The following is a 24,099-nucleotide window of genomic DNA, read 5'->3' on the forward strand; positions in this document are numbered from 1 at the left end:
GCTTGTTCATTGCAGTTCTGCTCGATACCTTTAAGAGATGATTGTCGTACAGTGAACTGTATCATACCTGGAGATATGTCTCTGTTACTGTTTTGATTAACCCGCCACATCCCGGCAAATTTTTCACCAATGACCCCCATCAATCCCGGCACATTATTGAAAAGATTTTTTTTTCAGCTACATCCTCCGCTTTTTATGACAAACTTTGAAAATTCAGAGAGAAAGTGCTCAGTTGAGTTTAGAAATACGGTACAGGTAAGAGTACCTTCACCTTGGTACCATGTTCTCTCAGGTCAGGCTCCAGAGAAAACATTTTCTATGGGAGGGGTAACTATTCCAAACCATTCATAGTTGGTTACATATTTAATTATTTGGTACGAATTTATATGTAGTAGAAGAGTATATTGGTTTTCACACAATAATAAAGGCGATATAAGCGTTGTTCACTCACCAAACACATCGACATATGGCACCTTCTTTTACGACATTACCGCCTCATTACATCTGCTTCTTTCTTCTTCTGGCTTGTTTCTTCCTTTGTCCTCCACCTCAGGAATCACTTTCGCCTTGAATATCGTCATTGGAGAGACCGTGCTGCAACATGTCTTTACTGGCCAGGTCACTGCTAACAGGTGAGTTGCCGAGGTCAGGTGGGGCCAGGCATTATCCCTCCCTGGCATTGGGTAGAGGAAGGTCTCCCACATATGCCTCCCAAAAATCACCCATTAACTTTAAAAATGTGCAAATGACGGACCTAGCAATTCCAAAACGTATGGATACATTGTCAGGTGTCACCGTCACAAAACGTGGCAACGTATCCATATGCCATCGAGACACCTCGGATTAACAACACAAGATGATCCTTTAAAGGGTCACTGTCTGACATATGTACTGTCAAGCTTGGAAATATAGATTTGTCTAAGCACTCTGGTAAGACATAAGTTACAATTTTGTGAAAAATTTTCCTTGAAAGATCTGCGTAAGGGTGTATTTGTTTAGCAAGCAATGCTTTTTCTCTGAATATCTTTTCACTTAAAGCAACATATATCTATGACATCTTTTGAGGGGAATGACAGGTTTCCTTTCTTTTTCTTAATAATCAGTGCATGAGATGTATCACAGTTTTTGGCAAACAGTACACTGCAGCAACGTTCACTCTTCAAAGATCTATTAAGTTTCATTGATACAAATCCTGCTATGTATGCGACAATCTTTTTAGAATATGGTGATAGCACAGAAAAAACAATGTCACCATTGTCTGCCTGGTGTATAGTTCTCTCTCTGCGAAGCTAAAACCCTTTTTTGCCTCTTGCATAGATCCTTGGTTAACATAGGATAAGTAACATGCTCTAATATCGTATTTTTATCTCGGTATAAACTCTATACGGAGTATGTATATGTTTATATTCATATTTTTGAGAATACAGCAATATGGAAAGGAAACGTTGGATTTTTTACTACCATCAAACAATCACAGTACCTATAAACTACCTTAAAATAATACATAATCGTTGCTTACTGATGAAATGTAATGGATGGATCAGATTTCTTGTTTCCTCTTTCGTTACACCCAAATGCAATGCAGCTGGTAGCCATTGTGTTTGGTGTAATGATGTCCACGTAAGATAAATGTAGAAGGTGTATGAGATGTATTAACCGTCATTACCCTATATTATTCTGTACAGGTATTTACAGTACAACAGACAGGGCTTTTTCACGGACACACACACAGCCTACAGAGGGAAAGGTACAGATGTCGGAATAAGTTCGTTTCCTTTTCCGTGTTTGTAATACTGCTCGATGGAGAGGTATCCCCTCCTCCTCCCTTCCTCATAGTCCCACACTCCCACCCAACCCCCCCACTTTTCTCTCCGACCCCATGACCCCACCAGGTACCCTCCATACTCTCGCTCACAACCAGCTAGGGGTTTCTGTACTTCAAGCACCTCTCAGATTACGTGTAGTCGGAACAACTAATAAAGGAATAGAACAGTATATATCATAAACCAAGAAAGGAAAAAGTTTACTACACTGTTTACGAGAGAGAGAGAGAGAGAGAGAGAGAGAGAGAGAGAGAGAGAGAGAGAGAGAGAGAGAGAGAGAGCGAATAAATCTGCTGTGATTAATGTTGCGGTAGTAGACACCTGTTTTACATACACGCACACACACACCAGCAGCCAAGGAGAACAGACGTGCGCCGACAGCGCTCCATACCGAGCCAGCACGGCCAGTGGCATTACCTAAATTAATATCTTTATGTGAGTCAAGCTCTGTACCAGGTTAGACTAATTGATTTTTTATCATTAAAAAAAATAAAAGAAGAATTTTAAACAAGACTTGTTTAAACAAAAAAGAAAACTGAGTACCAAAAGAATGCGCTCAGTCACCTGATGTTTGTTTAGACTACAACTGCCCCAGGGAATGTAAGTACTCTGTGCTTTTAGTATTGCAAAATGGCTACATACTTTAGTAAACCAAATTTGGAAAAGAAAAGGGATAAAGGTAGAAAGCAAGATGATGATTTCTACCAAGAACTGGTTGAAATGGAGACTCACAATAGACTGGTTGAACGTGTACACAAACTGGAAATGGCTTTCCAGAATGAAATTGATGAAATAAAGAAGCAGATGCACTTGCAAAAGGAAGAAATAGAAAAACTAGGAAGGGAGGTCAACAAGAAAGACACAACCATTAGTGAAATAACAGTGGAATTGAGTACACTTAGGAGGAAAATGAGTGAAATGGCAAGTACAGTAGTCAATCACGAGAGTATTATGGAAGAATTCAAAAATGATACGGAGACAATTAGGCAAGTAAGCAGTCTGATAGACCAGAGCAGTGATATTGAGGAGAAGATAACACAGGTGAATGAAGTTGTGCAAAGCTACAAAAGTGATGTGGAAACCACATATGTTGAAATGGTGAAAGTAAAGAAAGACTTAGAAACAAGGGTGGAGGAAAAACGCATTAAAAAGGAAGTGAAAAGAATAATCCAAAACAATCCAAAGTTATTCAGAGATTCAGTAGATATAAACAAATCTATAGTAATCACTGGGATAGAAGAGGAAGAAGTAAAAAAAACAAGATCACAAGAGACAAAAAGGAGATGGCAAATGTAATGAGGTTATTGAAAGAAGTATCAGAGGAAATCTGTAGTAAAGACTTAGAGAAACACAAAAGGTTTGGGAAATACGAGAAAAACATGACAAGTCCTCTAAAGGTAACTTTCCAGAGTGTAAACACTGTGGAGGAGATACTAAAAAATGCAAAGAATCTTATGGAAAAAGAGGAGTTCAAAAATGTATGGATAAAAAGATGTCTAACACAAGAGGAATTGGAATTACTGAAAGAAAAGAGGGAGGAAGAAAAAAAAAAATGAGGGAAGATCAGAAGAGGAGAAGAACACATATTTTTTACAAAGTAATAGGATTGCAGGTACGAAAGTGGTACACAAACAAGAGAGAATAAAAATGAGGAAGGTAGTAGAACCATGTCATGACAAGTATATAAACAAGATGATAAAGTTGAAGTACTCAAATGTAGATGGAATGGTATCTAAATTACTAGAGATGAATGATTATGTCAGAGAAAATGAACAACATAAAATATGCCTAACTGAAACAAAATTAACACCAAGGGTATCCAATGACATACTAAACTTAGAGGAATACAATATATGGAGAAGAGATAGAAACTTAAAAAAAGGATGAGGAATTATAATATTAACTAAGAAAGATCTAAAAGTCAATGAAATAAAACTAGATATACCCTCACAAGTAGAACTGATTGCAGTAGAGATCAACACATCTGAAGGGAAAGTAATTGTAGCCAATTTGTACATGCCATCCAGATCAAACACATGGGAAAGAGACGAATATGAGGACCTGGCAGAGAGTACAATTCAGAGTTTAAGAGCATTACTACATAAAATGGAAGAGAAATCGGAAAGAATTATACTAACTGGAGATTTTAATACAAATATAAATTGGAATACTCTAGATACAATTAGCCAAGAAAGCTGTTGGGACCAAAAGCTCCTGGGTCTCGTGCAAGAGTTTTTCCTAATGCAACATGTGAGGGAAACCACCAGAAAAAGAGGACTCAATGTACCTTCAATGCTAGATCTCATATTTACTAGGCAAGAAAATGATATTGACAGTATAATATATCACCCTCCACTTGGCAAAAGCGATCATAAAGTACTAAATTACAACTTCAGGATAGCATATGACATAGTTAACAGCAATGAAAGTTACAAAAAGAGCCTAAACTATAAAAAGGGAAATTATCAAAACCTAAAGAAGTATTTCTTAGAAGTTGATTGGGAAAATGAGCTTAGAGGACAAGATTTAAATGCTGTATATAAAAAATTCTGTGAATTTTATTAATAGGAGTCCAGAAGTACATCCCACAGCACAAAGAAGCAGATAAGAAAATACGGAAATGGTTCAATACAGAATGTAAAAAATCAAAATAAAGAAGAGATTTGTTGTGGAATAGATACAGAAGACACAATAGTGAAAGGGCATATAATAATTACAAACAGGCAAGAAACGATTAAACAAGAATAAGGAGGGAAGCCCAAAAACAGTTTGAGGAGGATATAATAAATAAAAGTAGTGATCAACCAAAGCTATTTTACAGCTACATCGAAGCAAAACCAAAGTAAACGATATAATACAATCCATTACGGACGAGGGAATCACCTATACACAAGAGAAAGATATTTGTGAAGCACTAAATACGAATTTCCAATTAGTTTTTACAGAAGAATAAAATTTTGAGAGGGACTATGTGGAATATGCATGTCCACACATACTACCAGATATACAACTATCAGAAAAAGTAATACAGGAGGAGTTAAGTGAATTAGACAGAGGAAAAGCAAGTGGTCCTGATGAAATTTCATGTTGGGTACTACGAGAATGTGCAAAGGAGTTAAGTAAACCATTATTTTTAATTTTCAAGAAATCTTTGAGTCAAGGTAAACTACCTGATATTTGGAAGAAAGCAATTATTGTCCCCTTATTCAAGAAAGGGAATAGACAAAATTCACTCAACTACCGACCAGTATCACTGACCAGTGTTGTAAGCAAGGTATTAGAAAAGCTTATAAGAAAAGCTTGGGTAAATCATCTAGAAGAACACAGTATGATAACAGAAAGACAGTTTGGTTTCAGAAAAGGAAAATCCTGTGTTAATAATCTGTTGAGCTACTATGACAGAATAACAGACACAATACAGGAAAGAGAAGGATGGGTGGACAGTATCTATATAGATTTCAAGAAAGCATTTGACACAGTACCATACCAAAGACTTTTATGGAAACTGTACCATTAAGGAGGAATTCGAGGCAAACTGTTTTGTTGGATGCAAGATTTTCTCATAAAAAGAGAAATGAGAACAGTACAAAGGGGAAACTACTCATCATGGAAAGAAGTGACTAGTGGAGAACAACAGGGTTCAGTGCTGGCACCAATCTTGTTTTTAGTGTATAAAAATGATATAAACAGTAACACTGGAAATGAGAGCTATCTAAATATGTTTGCAGATGATGCAAAAATACAAGGGAGAATTACTAACACAGACTCTTGTAAAGAGCTACAAGAAGAATTAAATAAACTTCATGAATGGAGTAATACATGGCAAATGGAATTCAATGTGGACAAGTGTCATGTAATCAAGTTTGGTAAAAGTGGAAAAAGACCTGATTGGGATTATACATTAGGAAATAAAACCCTACACACATCAGAAAGAGAGAAAGACCTAGGTGTGATTATCAATATCAGACTATCTCCGGCTGACCACATCAGCGAGAAGGTACGGAACATGTATACACTGCTTGCAAATATGAGAATAGCATTCACATACATAAATGAAGACATGCTAAGAAGGATAATAACATCATTCATCAGACCAACCCTGGAGTATGCATCAGTAGTCTGGAGTCCTCATCTCAAAAAACACATAGACAAGATTGAAAAAGTTCAAAGGGCCGCCACAAGATGGATACCAAGCTTAAGGGATCTAAGCTACGAAGAAAGACTAAATAAACTGAATCTACCAACACTACAGGAGAGAAGGAAAAGAGGTGACATGATAATGCTATATAAATGCATATCAGGGAAGGAGAAAATAGACATAAATGATTACTTAACATATGGGGAAGCATCAGCATGAGGACACTGCAAAAAACTGCATAAGAAGAGAGGTGATAAAGAGGTAAGGAAATTCAGTTTCCCAAACAGAGCAATTGATCAATGGAATGCACTACCGAATGAAATAGTGTGTGCCAAAACAATTCACAACTTTAATGATATGTACGATAAATATGGTTTAAGACACGGGACAGTACGAGCTTGACTCATTCCTGTAAAGATACAATTAGGTAAGAAGAATTGGGTAAGAACAGAATAAATCTGTTGTGATTAAATGTTGCGGTAGTAGACACTTCTTTTATACACACACACACACACACACACACACACACACACACACACACACACACACACACACACACACACACACACACACACACACACACACACACACACACACACACACACACACACACACACACACACACACACACAGGAGTTACAAGGGAAAAGTTAGGATCTAAAATGACTCTGCAGCCCATACCGTGGAGATACTTCTTGTTTCCCTGGGAATGCATATCCAATTCACATTTATTCTAGTGTAAGAGCCTGCCAATGAATCCCTTAAATTTTCTCTACTGTAGTGTTAACAACGTCCATGCTGAGTCAGTTCTATGTGAAGCAGATCTTGCACCTGAAAAAGTTTTCACGTAAGTCTGCTGGTAATTTTTTTTTTTTTCAATTACAGCTTCCGACCATGGTTGTGTGCCGAGTCAGTGTTAGGAGTAAGCAACTTTCTATATAATGATTGTGAAACCCATTAAGATTTTAAACACTTTAATGAGCTGATCTCGTAGTCTTTTTTTTTTTAATGCAAGTAAGAAGAAACCAAAGGCTAGGAGCGCACAAATTATTCCTTCCAAGAAAAAAACAAAAACAATACAAAAGTGAGTCAAAATCAAGATCTGTTCACTTTGAGATGCCTGGACACATTGCGTTTGAAAGACTGGAGATCATAGCTAGCAGGAAATAGAGACAGAAGGAGACAGTTCTAGAGTTGACCTGTTGCATAAATGAAGGACTGGGAGTAACGGTTACCTCTTACATTAGAGAGTTGGACAGAAAATGGTTGAGAGTTTGTTGCTAGACGGGTGCTACGCGCACGTCGTAGATGTGGAGGGATGCAAGCAGACAGTTCAGAGGAGCAGTGACCGTGACTGTAAGAAAAATCTCTTTATTCAGAGAGAGAGAGAGAGAGAGAGAGAGAGATGGAATGGTCAGAACAATCAGGAGAAATACTGATAAGAAAAGTGAGTGAGAGGAGAAACTGAAGCAGAGAAGAGGAAAACGCGCAGGTGAAAAAATAGAACAATGTTATACGAGTGAAACATGGACGGAAGCACACACACACACACACACACACACACACACACACACACACACACACACACACACACACACACACACACACACACACACTTTCTGAGTATTTGTCGACCTATCTGTCTGTGACTGTTTGTGTACTGCTTCTCCCCCCCCCCTCTCTCTTTTTCTCTCTCTGGATCCTTTGTCTCATCCCCAGTTTCCTTTTACCTCCTTCCCCTTTCTTTATAGCTATCTGCTCAGTCCCTACCTTCCTCCCTCTCTCTTTCCTTTCCTTCGTCTCTCTCCCCCTCTGTCACTCCTTTCTTACCTCACTCTTCTTTCTCCCTCTTTGTGTCACAACTTTGTCTTGTTTTTTCGTTTGTTACATGTGTTACCTTTTTTTCTTCTTTACACTCTCCGTATTTCTTTACTTTTACTAAATTCATTTCCTTCACTGCTTTCTTCCCCCAGTAATAACTACATGCTCTTTTTCTCTCTCCTCTCTCCCTGTCACCCGAAATCTCTTCTTTCATTCTGCTCTTCCCATTGTCATTCCCTCCCTCCCTCCCTCCCTCTCCCTCCCCATGTCTTCCCTTCTTAACATCCCTCTCCTCTTTCTTGGCCTAAAAATTAGCCTATTTTCTTCCCACCCTTCATTTTTAATTTCTCTCTGGAAATTTCTCTAATTTCTCTGTTTCTCTCCTTCCCTTTATACTTGAATGTTACATTCGTTCTACTCAGCCGCAATGCTTTCGTCTTATCCTGGTTAGTTCTTTCCCTGCGTCCTTGTCGGAATAACACACATTCTTCGTCCTCCCTGTTACCTTGCCTCCTTTTGTAATTTTTCTCATCATTCTCAGTATTCCGTTCCGTAGCTCTCTTTCCCACTTTCTTCTTTTGTTATCCCTATTTCCATGTTTGCTCCATTCCTATTTTCTCTCAGCTGTCTCCCATCTTGTCTTTACTTCCCTGTCTCCCGGCCTTTCGATTCACATCTCCGTTTTCTCTTTCCCTTTCACACTGCTTGTATCTCATTTTACCTCTCACTGTCTATTCTTCTCACTCTCTGTCTCTTTTCTTAGCTCTCGTTGTTCTCTCCTTGTCTCTCCCCTTTTTATTTTCTCTGTAACTGCCCTCTCATTTCTCATTCTTCCACTTGCTCTCCCTCTCCACCTGCCGCTCCCTGTCTTTTAACTCTCTCTCTCTCTCTCTCTCTCTCTCTCTCTCTCTCTCTCTCTCATTGAAATACAGCATAGCACCCCTTGGAATGTCCAGCCACCTCCACCAGGGATTCAGCAAAGCGCCCCCGTGAACTCCCAGACACCCCCACAAGGACCCCACGGAGGAGCAGCAGCAGAGCACCGAAACTCGGAGCGACAACAGCCTAAGGCAGCCCGGGCCACACACCCTCATTACCCGGAACCCACCCACCTTTGCCATAGCAGGAATCCTGCACTACCTTCCGGGAGAGCCTCCACCAACCAGCTTTGGGGTGGAGCTGTCTGTCCAGCTCCCGCCAGCACCCCTAAGGAGTCGGCCTGTAGCCGCTTCTGCCTTTGTCAGACAGCCAATAGCCGCTCCAAAGGTGTTGCCCTTGAGTTGGCCTGTAGCTGCTCTCCATCTCTCCTGAAGGAGTCGGCCTGTAGCCACTCCCGCCTTCGTCAGACGGCCAGTAGCCGCTCCAATGGTGTCCCTGGGTATGCTGGCAGTTACTCACACTCTCTGGCCATGGCCAGTAGTTGGGCCTTGGCACCTTGTACTCGCGCCCCTGGGAAGCCGCGGCCAGTAGCCAGGCCCCATGGCCAGAAGTGGCAGAGAGCTGCCCCGCCGCCCCAGCGTGAGACGAGTTCCCCAACCCCCAATACAGAGGGCATAGAGGAGTACTGGAGAGGTGCTATAGCTTCCCCCGGCCTCTGCTCCCTACAACTGACCCTGGAGGAGACCCACCTGATGGACCCCGAAGCACACCGGTGCCACAGCCCCTCCCTGTCGACGCCGCCCAGCTCCGGGGGCCACAGCCCTCGGGAAGCCCAGGCCCTCCCCAGAACGCCTGGGCAGGAACTCCCTATGCCTCGATGGCAGAGGACCTCAACCTCCATCAGGAGCCTGGACGAGAGATTCAGGCAGTTGTTCGGCCCTAGTCCTAAGGGCCACACTCCTGTCCCCAGCCCAGAGAGTACGGGCCCCTTTGCCACCTGCAGCCCCGGACGAGAGAAGATGCCCCTGCGTGTGATCCCGTGCCCTCTAGGTACAACCTCCCCTGGTGGTGCCCCACCCCCAGCAGAAGTAAGCCGGGTTGTCTCTCCACTGCACCCGCTGCACTGTGACCCATATGACAATGACTGTGCCAATATTGTAGTGAAACAGTGGCGAGGCGGAACAGTGAATTAATATTAATAGACCCAGGTGTTTTTAGGCAGAATCGGAATAATAATGGCCTAACAGTGATGAGGCAGAACAGTGAATTGTGAATGACGAACCTAAGTGCTAGTGAGAAAGACCAACACAGTGTAACCATCATATAGCAATAAGGGAAATACCCAAGCAGTGGAGTTTGTAATAATAATTAACCAAAAGTCCCTTCCAACTGGAAAATAACAAAGTGAACACATTGCCAGTAAACTCCACCTCATACTACCTTAATCACAATTAGACCCCAGTGCCTTACACCCTCCCCTAGTGAGCATCATCTCTAACCTCTCCATGCTCTTAGAGACCTTGGTCTGTACTAATCCTGCATACTCCGCCTCGAGTGTTATTTCACTGTATGCCCTGATTGTATCCTGCGAGATACTAATTGCATTATCTAGATATAAATGTTTATAATTGACCAGAATATTGTGTTTGTAATATCTGCTGTTTCCCTTGTCTGACTGAGTAATACACGTGGAAGGTTATTGCCTAGAGTTTTTGTGTCCTGCCTCTCTCTTATTTGCCCTAAGCCCCGGTCTCAAAAGAGAACCTCGCTACACGTTAGATGTCTAAGGAACGGGAAGCCGAACCTAAAACACCTAGCATTACACTGGTGGACAGCGGTGGTTCTTGACCCGGGCATATAAGAGAGGTAGTCAGGAAATACCGGAAAAATGGCAACTAAACCACACGTGCAATTACCCAAGTTCGACCCTGAACAGTATGATATACACACATATCTGGCGATCATCAAACCTTTACTATATATTGTTTTTTTAAATGATCAACAAAAAATCACAGTCACACTCCCACTGCTGGGCAAAGCGGCGGCTAATATAGCACTGAAAGTCATTCCGGAGCTCACCTGGCAGAATTTCACGAAATTTGTGATCCAAGCAATCACCCCATCACTAAGGAAAGTGGTGGCACTATCCCAACTGGATAGTTTGACGTTTGACGGGAATCTAGACGATACCCTGTTTCAGGCAAGACTCCTGGTCACCACTGCCTACCCGGGGGCAGATGACGAAACCCAGGAACAACATGTTTTACAGACTCCTCAGGATTCTCCCTGGTTTTATTAAAGAACATTCTATGATACATGAACCGACGGGAGTCCTGGATAAAGAAATCAATTTAATGAGGTGCCGTCCATGCCACCCCTCAACACATCAGCAACATAAATCAATTCCCCATGAATCTCATCACTGTCAACCCGTAGGAATTTTGTCCTTGCTGCCACGAATGCCCAATCCACGACATCCATGAGCAGCTAAAAGGTGCCCGGTGCAGCAAAACGACACAAAGGCACCTACAAACCTCCCCACAATATGCCAATTGCCCCGAGCCTCAGGAAAAAAAAAAATACCAAGGAGATGGCAAAGAAGGTGGCCCCCCCCCACTGCCCCCACATCCCACCTTAACCCCTAAAACGCAGGGCGTTGCGTTTGTGACGCTCACCGAAAAGGACGTAACGGCGGAGCGTCGTGTTTGCGATTCGAGTTAATTTTGAATAAACGCGGGCAAGGATGTTCCAGCTGGTATTGTCTATCAGTAACACCACCCTTTAGCTACACTTAGCATACTTTCCCTTTGTACTACTGACCTCCGTTGTTGCCAAGTATTGCATTTTTCCCCCCTCCCCCCCCACCACGGCCCGGCCAGCCTGTCTGTGATACATGGCAGCGCTCTGACTTCTCAGAACTGTAAATCTGCGCTCTCCTCTCACAAGCAGTTTATGCTAATAGCAAACGCTTGTTTCCTCAGTTGTAACACTAGCTTTTTTTCACACGGTTTGCCCCTGTTTAGAGTCAGTTTACCGCAGGCTTTCAAAGTGACATTAGGGCGAGTTCTAGTTCTTCCAAGTCAGTGCGAGCGGCCAACAGTAACGAAAATTAAGTGACGGGCGTAAGGCAGAATAAAAAGTGCGCTGCGGTGATCTTTTGGGAAGTAATATGATTGAAAATAATGTAGTATACATGTTTTTAGCTGTGAAAATGGAAATGTTTGTTGAGTGACGGGAAGACCGCCGCTGCGCTGCATGTCGGCCGTACGCTTCGTTGATTTTAGCCTTATTTTCAGTGCTTATTGTACAAATACGGATTCCAAACTACCTGTACATTGTAGTATTAAGTTTACTGTGACAGAATGAGGCTGTGGTAGAGGGGAAACCGGGTTGCTGGAGGTGTGAAAGTGTAGATTCTGTTACCCAATTTTGCAAGTCTCCACAAGTCCTTGGGTAGTCCACGAAGGCTCAACACCTGTCTCTGGAGAAAGCTGAATGTAAGTACTATATGCCATACCAAGTATAATGTTCTAGGGTTAATCTCTGATTTTTGGCTAATATTTTCCTACAGGTACTCAGAACACGATCGAACGCCGCCACCCGGGGGGTGTCGGCTGTCAATGGCCGCGCATTAGGGGTTAATGACGGGGGCCACCTCACATCTCCCCAAGTCTACGATAGGGGGAAACATCATGTTTCCTTTTCCTCTCCTCTCACTATCTCTTCTGTTTTACCTTCCCCTATTCCTACCCCTATTCATATCTTTCCCACCTCACACATCACTTTCTCCACTACTATCACCTCCCCCCTTCCTATCCCCCCTCAACACAAAGCCTGCATTCCCCTTCACAGGCCTCCTAGAATCACCTCCTCCTGTCTACTGCTTTCCACCTACCACCCGCTCCACCCACCACAATCACTTCACCACCACTCGCCTTCCCTATCACACCCTCCTCCTCCTTCTCCTCACCCACCTCTCTTTCCTCGCTCACCTCCCCTATCCCACCCTCAACCTCACCATCCCCACGAACCCCCAGCTCGTCCCCAATAACCTCATCAGATGCCTCACTGCCCACCACACCCCGCACCTCACCACTGACCACTCTATCACGAGCTCAGCCCCCTGCTACCACCTGCACCGCCCCATCATTGAACATCCAGACAACACCGCGAGGCCACACCTCCTCACCACCACCAGTTCCTACTCCCCCAACACCTAACCCCACCTTTCCTCGCCTCTGATGACACACACCACCCGCCACAGCCCACTTCTCAGCCCCTGCCAAGCCACCACAGTTCCAGCACCGCACACCGCCGGCCACCACCCCCACACCCGCACCATCCCCTGGCTTCCCACCCGCCGCCCACCCCACACTGCAAGCACAGAACCCTGCTACCGCCCAAACCACCCCACCACCAAACAAAGGGATGGCGCCACAAGACCGCACTCCCTCCTCACCACCTACACCTCAAGCCACCTCACCTGTCACCTCACCACCGCTACCGACCTCCAGTGCCAGATCACCCTCACACCCCTACACACCACTCACCTCAAGCTCCACCGTCTCACCCATGCCCACCATTAGAGCGCCGCACAAACCTACACCGCCCTGGTGCACCACTTTCACCATCACGACGCACGCAGCCACAGCACCAAAAGGCCTCGCACTCACCTCACCACTCACTCCCACCCTAAAACCTGCCCTCACCTGCTTTGGCCCCCTTCCACCCCCGCCCACGAGACACACCACCCCCTCCATAATCCCAACTCTGCCTTCCCCACCACCAACAACCGCCGCCAACCCTCCACATGACTCCTACGAGTACTACATCTCCCCATCCTCCTCCCCCTCCACCTCCCCTGCCATCTTCGCCTCCCGGGCCGTCACATCACCTCACACCTCACCTGACAACTCACCTGCACCACCAACACCCAACCGCTCCCGCACACCACCTCTTCCTGCCACCTCACCCCCCACGCCCAGCACCACGTGTCCTGCCCACGCCAACACACCACCACCACCCTCACCCACTGCTGCTGCCTCCAACCCACCCCACCTCCACACCCCCACTCCAAACTCCCCACACCCAGTCTCAACCACCCTGCACCCAACCACACGCATCTCACGCCCATGCCAACCCCACACACCCACTTTGCTGCCCACGCCAACCCTTAAAACTAAAACATCCCGCTCCGGCCGCCTCTCACGCCCACCCACCCAATACACCCACTCTCCCACCCCACCCGCTTCCCCACAACTTCACACTGTCATGCTACACCAGGCCCAAATCCCAGCCACCTATACTCCCCAGAGACACTACACCACATTACCCTGGCACAAAACCCGACTTCTACTCTCTATGTCCAGCATTCAGCACCACACCACACCACAGGCAACAACCACGACCATGAGGATCGGACAGTCTGTATGGGCACCTTCACTCGGTCGAAATTGCCGAGTCCGAGGACCACACCACCTTCTCCGCTTCTCCACCACCACATCCACCCTCTTCCTCACCAGCAACGTGGAGCAGGATGAAAACACCGCCACCACTACCTGGCACACTGTCCTCAGAAATCTTCAGCCCATTTGCGCCACCCACGATACTCACGTCTACCACCTCCAGTCACGGGGATGTGACTTTCTCCAAGCGGATGGTAGTGAAATACAGCATAGTGCCCCTTGGAATTTCCAGCCACCTCCATCAGGAATTCAGCATAGTGCCCCCATGAACTCACAGACACCCCCACAAGGACCTCACGGAGGAGCAGCAGCAGCGCACCGAGACTTGGTGCGACAACGGCCTAAGGCAGCTGGGGCCACACGCCCCTATGACACGGAGCCCCCCCACCGTCACCATAGCAGGAATCCTGCACTACCTTCCGGGAGAGCCTCCACCAACCGGTTTCGGGGTGGAGCTGTCTGTCCAGCTCCTGCCAGCGCCCCTAAGGAGTCAGCCTGTAGCCGCTCCCACCTTCGTCAGACGGCTGGTAGCTACTCTGAAGGTGTTGCCCCTGAGTCGGCCTGTAGCCTCTCTCTACCCCTCCTGAAGGAGTCGGCCTGTAGCCGCTCCCGCCTTCATCAGATGGCCGGTAGCCGCTCTGAAGATGTTTCGCTTGAGTCGGCCTGTAGCCGCTCCACACCCCTCCCGCAGGAGTCGGCCTGTAGCCGCTCCACACCCCTCCCGCAGGAGTCGGCCTGTAGCCGCTCCCACCTTCGTCAGATGGCTGGTAGCCACTCCAAAGGTGTCCCTGGTTTGCTGGCAGTTACTCACCCTCTCAGGCCACGGCCAGTAGCCGGGCCTTGGCGCCTTGTAGTCGCGCCCATGGGAAGCCATGGCCGGAAGCAGCAGAGAGCCGCCCCAGCGTGAGATGAGTTCCCCACAGAGGGTGTAGAGGAGTACTGGAGAGGTGCTATAGCTTCCCTCGGCCTCTGCTCCCTACAACTGGCCCTGGAGGAGACGCACCTGACAGACCTTGAAGCAGACCGGTGCCGCAGCCCCTACCTGTCGGCACTGCCCAGCTCCAGGGGCCGCAGCCCTTGGGAACCCCAGGCCCTCCCCAAAAAGCCCAGGCAGGAACTCCCTCCGCCCCGACACCGGAGGACCTCCACCTCCATCAGAAGCCTGAACGAGAGATTCAGGCAGTTGTTTGGCCCTAGTTCTGAGGGCCACACTCCTGTCCCCAGCCCAGAGAGTACGGGCCCCTTTGCCACCTGCAGCCCCAGACGAGAGAAGACGCCCCTGCGAGTGATCCTGTGCCCTCTAGGTACGGCCTCCCCTGGCGGTGCCCCAGCCCCGGCAGAAGTAACACCGGATTGTCTCTCTGCCACACCCGCTGGCAAGTGACCCATATGACAGTGACTGTGCCAATATTGTAGTGAAACAGTGGCAAGGCGGAACAGTGAATTAATAGTAATAGACCCAAGTGTTTTTAAGCAGAATCGGAATAATAATGGTCTAACAGTGATGAGGCGGAACAGTGAATTGTGAATCACGAACCTATGTGCTAGTGAGAAAGACCAACACAGTGTAACCATCATATAGCAATAAGAAAAATACCCAGGCCATGGAGTTTGTGATAATAACTAACCAAAAGTCCCTTACAACTAGAAAATTACAAAGTGAACACGTTGCCAGTAAACTCCGCCTCATACTATCATAATCACAATTAGACTCCAGTGCCTTACACCCTCCCCTAGTGAGCATCATCTCTAACCTCTTCACATGCTTAGAGACCTTGGACTGTACTAATCACACATACTCTGCCTCGAGTGTTATTTCACTGTATGCCCTGATTGTATCCTGTGAGATACTAATTGCATTATCTAGATATAAGTGTTTATAATCGACCAGAATATTGTGTTTGTAATATCTGCTGTTTTCTTTGTCTGACTGAGTAAAACACGTGTAAGGTTATTGCCTAGAGTTTTTGTGTCCTGCCTCTCTCTTATTTGTCCTAAGCCCCGGTCTCGAAAGAGAACCTCGCTACACGTTAGGTGCCTAAGGAACGGGAAGCCGAACCTAAAACACCTAGCATTACACTGATAAACAGTGTAGTAAACGTTTTCCTAACTTGGTTTATGATACATACTGTACTATTCCTTTATTAGTTGTTCGGAATACACGTAATCTGAGTGGTGCTTGAAGTACAGAAACCCCTAACTGGCTGTGAGCGAGAGTATGGAAGGTACCGGGTGGCGTTATGAGGTCGGAGAGAAAAGTAGGGGGATTAGGTGGGAGTGTGGGACTATGAGGAAGGGAGGTGAAGGGGATACCTCTCCAACGAGCAGTGTTACAAACACCTTAGACCGCGGAAAAGGAAACAAACTTATTCCGACGTCTGTACCTCCTCTCTGACCTGCAGCTGACTTCTAAACCTCCCTGAGCCTAGCCGTGACATGCCCTGACACGCCTTAAGCCTACAACAGCATGGCAGCCGGTCAGGTCATTAGGCTTCACTCATCCCACCTGCAGCCGCCTCCACCTTTTAAACCTCCTTGGACCAGATACACATAGAGACACACAGACAGACACACAGACACTGTGAAAAATATTATCGCTCAACCTTGCTAAACGCGGACGATAATGAGGTTTAAGAAACGGACCCTAGGTGATAATTATATTTATCTATTGGTGACCGAGTCGGTGGAAGGGTGTTCGTATATCCCACTGGATGCAGGTTCATATCCCTGCTAGGGCACTAACAATTAATGGATTTGAATTTAGTTAAAAGCAGACTTTACTGATCTGCTATCAGACCCACTAACATGTCAAAAAGACAACCTCGCTGATACCAGTACACCAGTCCTTTGTGAGACAGCCTTAGCATGTTTTAAACATGGATGGCGGATGTTAGCGCCGAAATGGTTACATGCAAAGATGTATGGTACAGTATGTAGAGGGACTGCTGGACTTCAAGGAACGAGATCTGGTGCTTACACCCTGATTCGGACACATTTTTAAAAATCATGATGTTAAATTATCTTACAGTACTTGAAACAGTAACGTAAGACAATGTATAATATGCGGTATGCTAAGCAGAACAAAAAATACTCGTAAATAATTGATAATGCCGATACATTTTTTCATTTCTTTTTCATTAGTTCATATACATTACAATAGTTATTTTTTTCTACTGCAAATGTATATGACAAAAGATTTACAAACATAAAAGAATCAAATTTATTCATGCAAGCATCCAAGTAACTTTATCATATGTCAGTCAACGTATCTCCGAAATACCAAAAAATTATATAACAAGTCATCACCCATTCCCACACTAAAATCTTCACACGATAACATGACAAATGACTCACGTGGTAAAGCGAGTATTCTTACTAGTACATCTGCAAGAATTGCTACGTTACAATAAGTCAGCTAGAACGTCCCAGTACTAGAACTTGACTCCGCCAAAATTGCTCCACTTAAAATACATACTAGATAATACAATCCATCCTAGACAATTTACCAACCAATAAAGCTCCAGGCCCAGGTCGAATTCCTTCAATTGCTTTGAAAAAGTGCTCCCCAGAATTTGCTTATGTACTAGCTAAGTTATTTCTTCATTCCCAATACCAACCCAATTCTGAAAAAAAAGGAAGTTCCTCTGACCCCTCTGATTACAGACCAATATCTGTCAGGTCTTCTCTTGGTAAAGTATTTGAAATTGCAGTGAAGAGGCACATAATTTAACATAATGAATTCAACAATTTAATTAGTCATAGGCAGTATGGTTTTCGCAAAGAAAGATCCACTATTGATATACTCAGTCTCCTGACTCACACCATCCACCAATCAGTTGACCAATATTGAGAAACTGATGCAGTAGCCTTTGATGTTTCTATAGCTTTTGACAAAATGTGGCACCAGTCCCTGCTACAGTATCTATTGGACTAACATCTTTTGTTCCTCTGATTTCCTCATATCTCAGCAACAGAATTATAAGAGTAAAAGTAGATGATGTATATTCAAATATCCCTGAATGACCAACGCCATGCCACAAGGATCAGTTTTGGCTCGAATCCTATTCGTAATTCATACTAATGATCTCTTATCTGTCACTCATAATCAGTTCATTGATAACGCAGATGACCCAACACTTCACAGTTCATTCACTCTTAAACACCCATTCACAAAGTTTAACATCTCTAACTCACAATTCAGTACAGCCATCTCCATAAATTAAGACTTATCTAGGATCACTGAATGAGGACAAAATAATTTTGTCTCATTTAATGCTAGTAAAACCAAGTATATACAGTTTACTAATAGATAGATATTGCCAGATTCCTATATTATCTTCAGTGCTACTAATATTCCTATCCCCCAAAGTATTGAAATTCTCGGTGTTTCACTTAACAATGCCCTCAGCTGGACCTCTCATGTCAGATCATTTGCTAAAGCTGCCTCAGAGAAATTTGGATTATTGTACAGAGTTCGTAGCTTCTTCACTGATGATTCATGTGCACTCTCAGCTGGAATATTGCTCACCCTTGTGGAATGGATTGGGACAGGTTGCACTCAAACAACTAGACTAATTCAGAACAAAGCTGTTAGAATTATCAGTAACCCTGATATTACAAATAAACTTCCTTCCCTACTGGTAAGAAGGAGTATTGCCTCCCTTCCATTATTTTACAGATACTTTATGGCAAATGCTCAGACAAAGTTGCATCCATTGTGTCACCTTTCCGTACCTTCCCCTGTGCTACATGGCCATCTGGTAGCGCCCTTGACTGGAATGTCACACCGCCATATTGCAGAACTTCCGCCTATCAGAAATCTTTTATTCCCTGAACTGCATCTCTTTCCAACTCGCCTCCCCAGAGTTATTTCTCACCAAACTTCAACCTTCAGTTTTTCAAGCACAACTTTTACAGACTTTTATGAATCGAGGATACCAGTAATTTGGTGTATAGATATTTTTGTTTAGTCATTTGTTATTCCATCCTCTGTTCTGTTATTCAAAAAAAAAATACTAAACTATCACCGTAAGCAAAACCAACTCACTTCATCTTCAGAGCTGCGTTCAGTCCGTCCATAACATCTCCCCCGACAAGCATGCTCCCAAGTTCTCTATAGGCACTTGATGCAGAGTTTAAATAGAACTTCTTGTATGAACCATCAAAAGATCTTATTGTCACCCTGTAACATGTACAAAGAAAAATTGTTTAATTAGTATTACTACTGAGGCCCCTAGAATAACACAACACCACAACTTAACTTCAAGCATTTAGTTTTTTTTGTTGTTGTTGACTTTAAAACTACCCTAAAATTGCCATATTTGCATCTCTATCTATCTTTCTATTGCCAGACGCCTTAATCCCGTTTGGGGTGGCCACAAACAAATCGCCTCCAAGTCGCCCTGTCCCCCGCCATTTCACTGCCCTGCTCCCAACTCACACCCCCCTCTCTCATATACCTCTCCACCCCATCCCTCCATCTCATCCTCGGCCTCCCCCTCTCTCTTCCCCCCTCCGCCTCACTCACATCCACTCTCTTCGTCAGTCTTTCACCCTCCATCCTCTCCATATGGCCAAACCACCTCAGTTTGTTCCTCATAACGCTTCCTTTCACATCCACATCAACACCACAACGGTCCTATATATCCTCATTCGTCAGCCTGTCTCTCCATGTGACTCCACAGGTTCCTCTTAAATAACTCATTTCCACTGCTCTCACTCTTGACTTGTGTCCTTCCAACAACGTCCAAGCTTCACTTCCGTACGTTAGAGTTGGTATCACAATACTGTCATGTAGTAACTTTTTCACTTCCATGCTCACTTCCCTGTTTCTTATCACTGCTTTCAAAGAACCAGCAACCTATCTTCCCTGCTGTACCCTTACAAGCACTTCACCCTCGAAACCTCCATCCTTACTCATCACACTACCCAAGCACTTAAACGTACTCACATTTTCCAGTTCCTCACCATCCAACCTCGCTGTATATTCACTGACTTCACCTCTCTCAAAGACCATCACTTTACTCTTCCCTACATTCACCTTTAGATTCCGTTTCTTACACACTCTCCCAAACTCATCCATCAAGCCTTGCAGCTCCCCTTCGTCTTCACTCAACAACACAGTATCATCTGCAAACAACAGTACAGGGAGTTTCCAAACACTATCCTCTCTCACCAGGGCCACTCCAACATCCACTACCCTACCTTGTACCTCTTTTATTACCCCATCCATGTACAGATTGAACAACCATGGAAACATGACACATCCCTGTTTCAAACCAACTTTCAAAGAGAAAAATTCACTTAGTTCACCATCCACACGCACTGCAGCCTTCACACCATCGTACATACTCTTCACAGCATTCAACAACTTCCCATCTACTCCATATATTCTTAACACTTTCCACAATCCTTGTCTATCCACCCCGTCATATGCTTTCTCCAAATCCATGAAAGCCGCATACAACTTCTTTCCCTTCTCTAGAAACTTTTCCACTAAAGATCTAAGAATGAATATCTGATCTACACAACCTCTTCCCTTCCTAAAGCCTCCCTGTTCTTCTCCAACTAATTTCTCTGTTCTTTCTCTAATTCTGTCAATAAGTATCCTACTATACACTTTTCCTATTATACTAAGAAGACAAATGCATCTCGAATGCTAATTTGTGGCAATTAATTAAAACCAAGATATGATGCTCCTCACAAAGAAGTGCTATGGAAAGAGTGTGAGACGTAGTATTGTCTCTTCCTACCACTGAGTTTCGTGAAATAAGGTACAAATAAATTAATATTGTAAGAGCTATAGAGCTATAGTGTTTTTATTTGGTCTTTCTCTATACCGTTTATGACAGCACATTACTTGGATTTATTCTACTGTAGTATAGGAATAATAATAATAATAAAGTTACACAGCTGTCTGATTATACGATAAGCAATGAAGTGAATAATTTCCAAAGTGCTACAGGATGGTCGGATCTGGTCCATGTAATAAGGCAGACAGTGAAGGAAACATAAGCGAAAGACTGTGCGTCCCTGGAGGACAGTGCATGTGGAAGTGAATAAGGTTACGAAAGCATTAAGCACATAATTAAAGACAGATAAGAACAGTGTAAAACCGTAGGTAAATATTGAAGGATGGAATATTTCAAGTATGGTTATGTGGATGATGTAGTACGTGGTACCTGAGAACACCATTTATTGATTCTTTCAATGTTGCCCTGCTTTTGAACAATCAGGACTGAAAGTACCGTATCGAAGGATTTGAATAAAACACCAGCTGCTGGGTGAAAACTAACTCACTGTGTGATTTGTTGGTTAATGGGAGGAAAAATAGAACTGAGGGTTTAAGTTCTTTGATCCAGTGATAGAGCATAACTTACGTTTCAAATTCATCCAACACCTTTGCCTCCAAACGTTTATTCTTCGATATCTCACCTTTCAACTACTTTGACCAGCTCCTCAACTGTCTCTGGTCTGGGTGGCAGCCTTGGGAGGGTGAGGGAAGCGATGAGGCTGGCGCGATATGCTGTGCCCACCACTACACCGAAGAACAACCAAGTGCCGACCAGGGTGTGGTTGGAGTGGCTGGTTGAGAGGCGTCCGTACAGTCCCTGGCCCAACAGGGTGCCCACAGACTCCATCACCACCGACCCAGTACTCAGCATTCCATGCCGCATTTGCCACGTTTTCCTCCTCGTAATCTGGAAATATACATATACAGTGATATACATAAACAATGATATGAATGCGTAGCTGTTTCTTTATTGTGTCATAGGGGCAAGCAATGATGTTTCAGACAGTGGAATGGTTTTGATAATATGAGCCATGAAAGAAAGTGCACCTCCTCGTTTCTGCTATTTAGGCAGACACAATTCTAATGAGGTCATTCGCGTCCAGTTTCGTAAAGTAATTTTGATCCTCTTCTGCTTTTCTTAACGTAATTTTTCGGGCACATATAGCACGCACTAAAATGTCATTGTAGAGTCAGATCTTGGTTATAGTGAAGGAATGATGTATTATTCATTTTTTTAGAGTTCATTTGATTAGGAATGGCTAAAGTTCTTTCTTCGTCGAAAAAGGCAGACCAAATTAAAACTGTATGAAACAGAATTAATTAACAATTCCATGCTGTGGTATCAAGAAATCAACAAGTGTGAAGTAGCCTACCACTTACATGACAGTGGTGGCTGTAGTAGAGGCTGGGGGTGGAAGTAACGATGCGAACCCATTCTTTATTCATCTATACCATAAATATATATTCCAGCAAAGTGTTTAAGGATATCTTGTATAACAACAGCAATATATATTCTTTAATTTCTTATTCCATGAATCTGACATCATCCAAGAAGAGTCGTTGTACTTATACTGTACTTGTAAAATGAAACTAATATTTTTCCATTATATTTCTTTATCGCTCACTCTCATATTCACCTGTGAGTCTCATGTTAAACACTCACTTCAACCTATCGCCTGGAGTTAACTGGATAAGCTAATAGAATTAACATGACCAAGCGAGTGTTTATGGTACCATAATAAGCAACTGTCACCATTGACACATCCACCTACAAAAAAACCATATACTGTTTGGTCATGTTACATAAAAGGGAAGAACAAGAAAACGCGACCATGAGAGGGTTAAATTCATCATTGTCCTCGGTGAGTATAAAACAATAAAGATCAATGGCAACAGGCAGATATGGCACCATACGGGACTTTACTAAAATGAAGAACCATATTGTGCTTCACTAGAGTAAAGCATATTTGTGTAAAAATCCTGAAGGAGCGAAACAGAAGCACCTGCCTTGTGAAAATATATTTTTGTGTGTGACTAACACTGGAAGATGGCCCCGGGCTGCTAATTGAGAATGTCGCATGTCTAAATTAAGTACGATGATAAACAACAACCACAACAACCACAAAAACAACAACAACAATAATGATAATAATAATAATAATAATAACATAAGGAACCGTTTTCTGCTGCCTATTATTACCAATACTGGATGTGCCAGTGCCTGACCATTTGCATGTTTACCTTGACAGTTGTGAAGCAGACAGTCAGCGTACAAGCCAAGACACCGATCCACACTTGGCCACTCAGTGGGTAGTAAAAGCTCAGCCAACTGGGTGTTATGGGTGGCGTGGCCATGGTGAATTTACCAACAGTTTGATCATAGGCGAAAGTCAAATCCCATCTGGAAACATTGTTAGAAATAAAGAGGCTACATTTGTAGATGTTATAGCCATTTGTTATATCCCACCATAGGAAAGAACTTGTTCCCGAACAACAACAACAATAATAATAATAATAATAATAATAATAATAATAGTAATAATGAATTAGTAACAGTAATTAAAATAGTAATAAAAATTATAATGATACTATTGAAATACCTTCCGTGGAAACCTAGCACCACCAGGACATGGCAACACTCCTCCCCAGGAGGAGGCCACAGAAGGGCTCTGACAGTGCACACGTTGGTCAGGTTGTATGGGCCTATGTCCCCAACTACCTTGCACCCTTTTTCCCTGGAATGGACCCAGCGGGAACGTTGCAGTCCGAGTGCATTAACCTCCAGCTGGACCAGCCCTTGCCAGGTTCTGGGTGAGGCTGAATACTTATTCCCAAGCAGCACCCAAGTGACGGTCTCTAGCCGCACAAAAACCATGACGGCTGTCATGGATTCGCGCGAGCGTATTTATAAATTCATGACATTGTACTTTAGTGAGAAAAACACGAATTCTAGTGGAATTCCCACTGGGCATCACTCAGTTCAACCGTCCTCGTATTCACTCCAATCAGGACGGGATTGTTTTCAGAACATTTCTCACTGTTTCACAAGTGATCATTCTTATCCACGACATTAGTGCTTTCACTGAGTGATTTATTGTGAACCTATATTGCTCACTTTCTTTCCACTGACCGTTGAAGTTAGGCCACTCCCTACTTCCGGTGAACACGGTCATCTCTCGC

General features: G+C 44.0%; 1 protein-coding gene across 1 annotated transcript in view; it reads right to left on the reverse strand.

The window, feature by feature from the left end:
• The window catches only part of LOC145395720 (ionotropic receptor 93a-like), a 47,898-nt gene extending 24,104 nt beyond the window's left edge, over nt 1-23,794 (reverse strand). The window contains exons 1-4 of the mRNA XM_080269261.1: nt 23,520-23,794; nt 23,161-23,320; nt 21,561-21,826; nt 19,174-19,308 (exon numbers count right to left, since the gene is read on the reverse strand). Of these exons, the coding sequence (XP_080125387.1) occupies nt 19,174-19,308; nt 21,561-21,826; nt 23,161-23,320; nt 23,520-23,794 (836 nt within the window). The remainder of the gene's footprint in view (nt 1-19,173; nt 19,309-21,560; nt 21,827-23,160; nt 23,321-23,519) is intronic.
• Nucleotides 23,795-24,099: the final 305 nt, after the last annotated feature.

This window comes from Coenobita brevimanus, chromosome 33 (assembly GCF_032717465.1).
Source record: "Coenobita brevimanus isolate Jiangsu-jjx chromosome 33, ASM3271746v2, whole genome shotgun sequence".
In the NCBI taxonomy this organism is placed as follows: domain Eukaryota; kingdom Metazoa; phylum Arthropoda; class Malacostraca; order Decapoda; family Coenobitidae; genus Coenobita; species Coenobita brevimanus.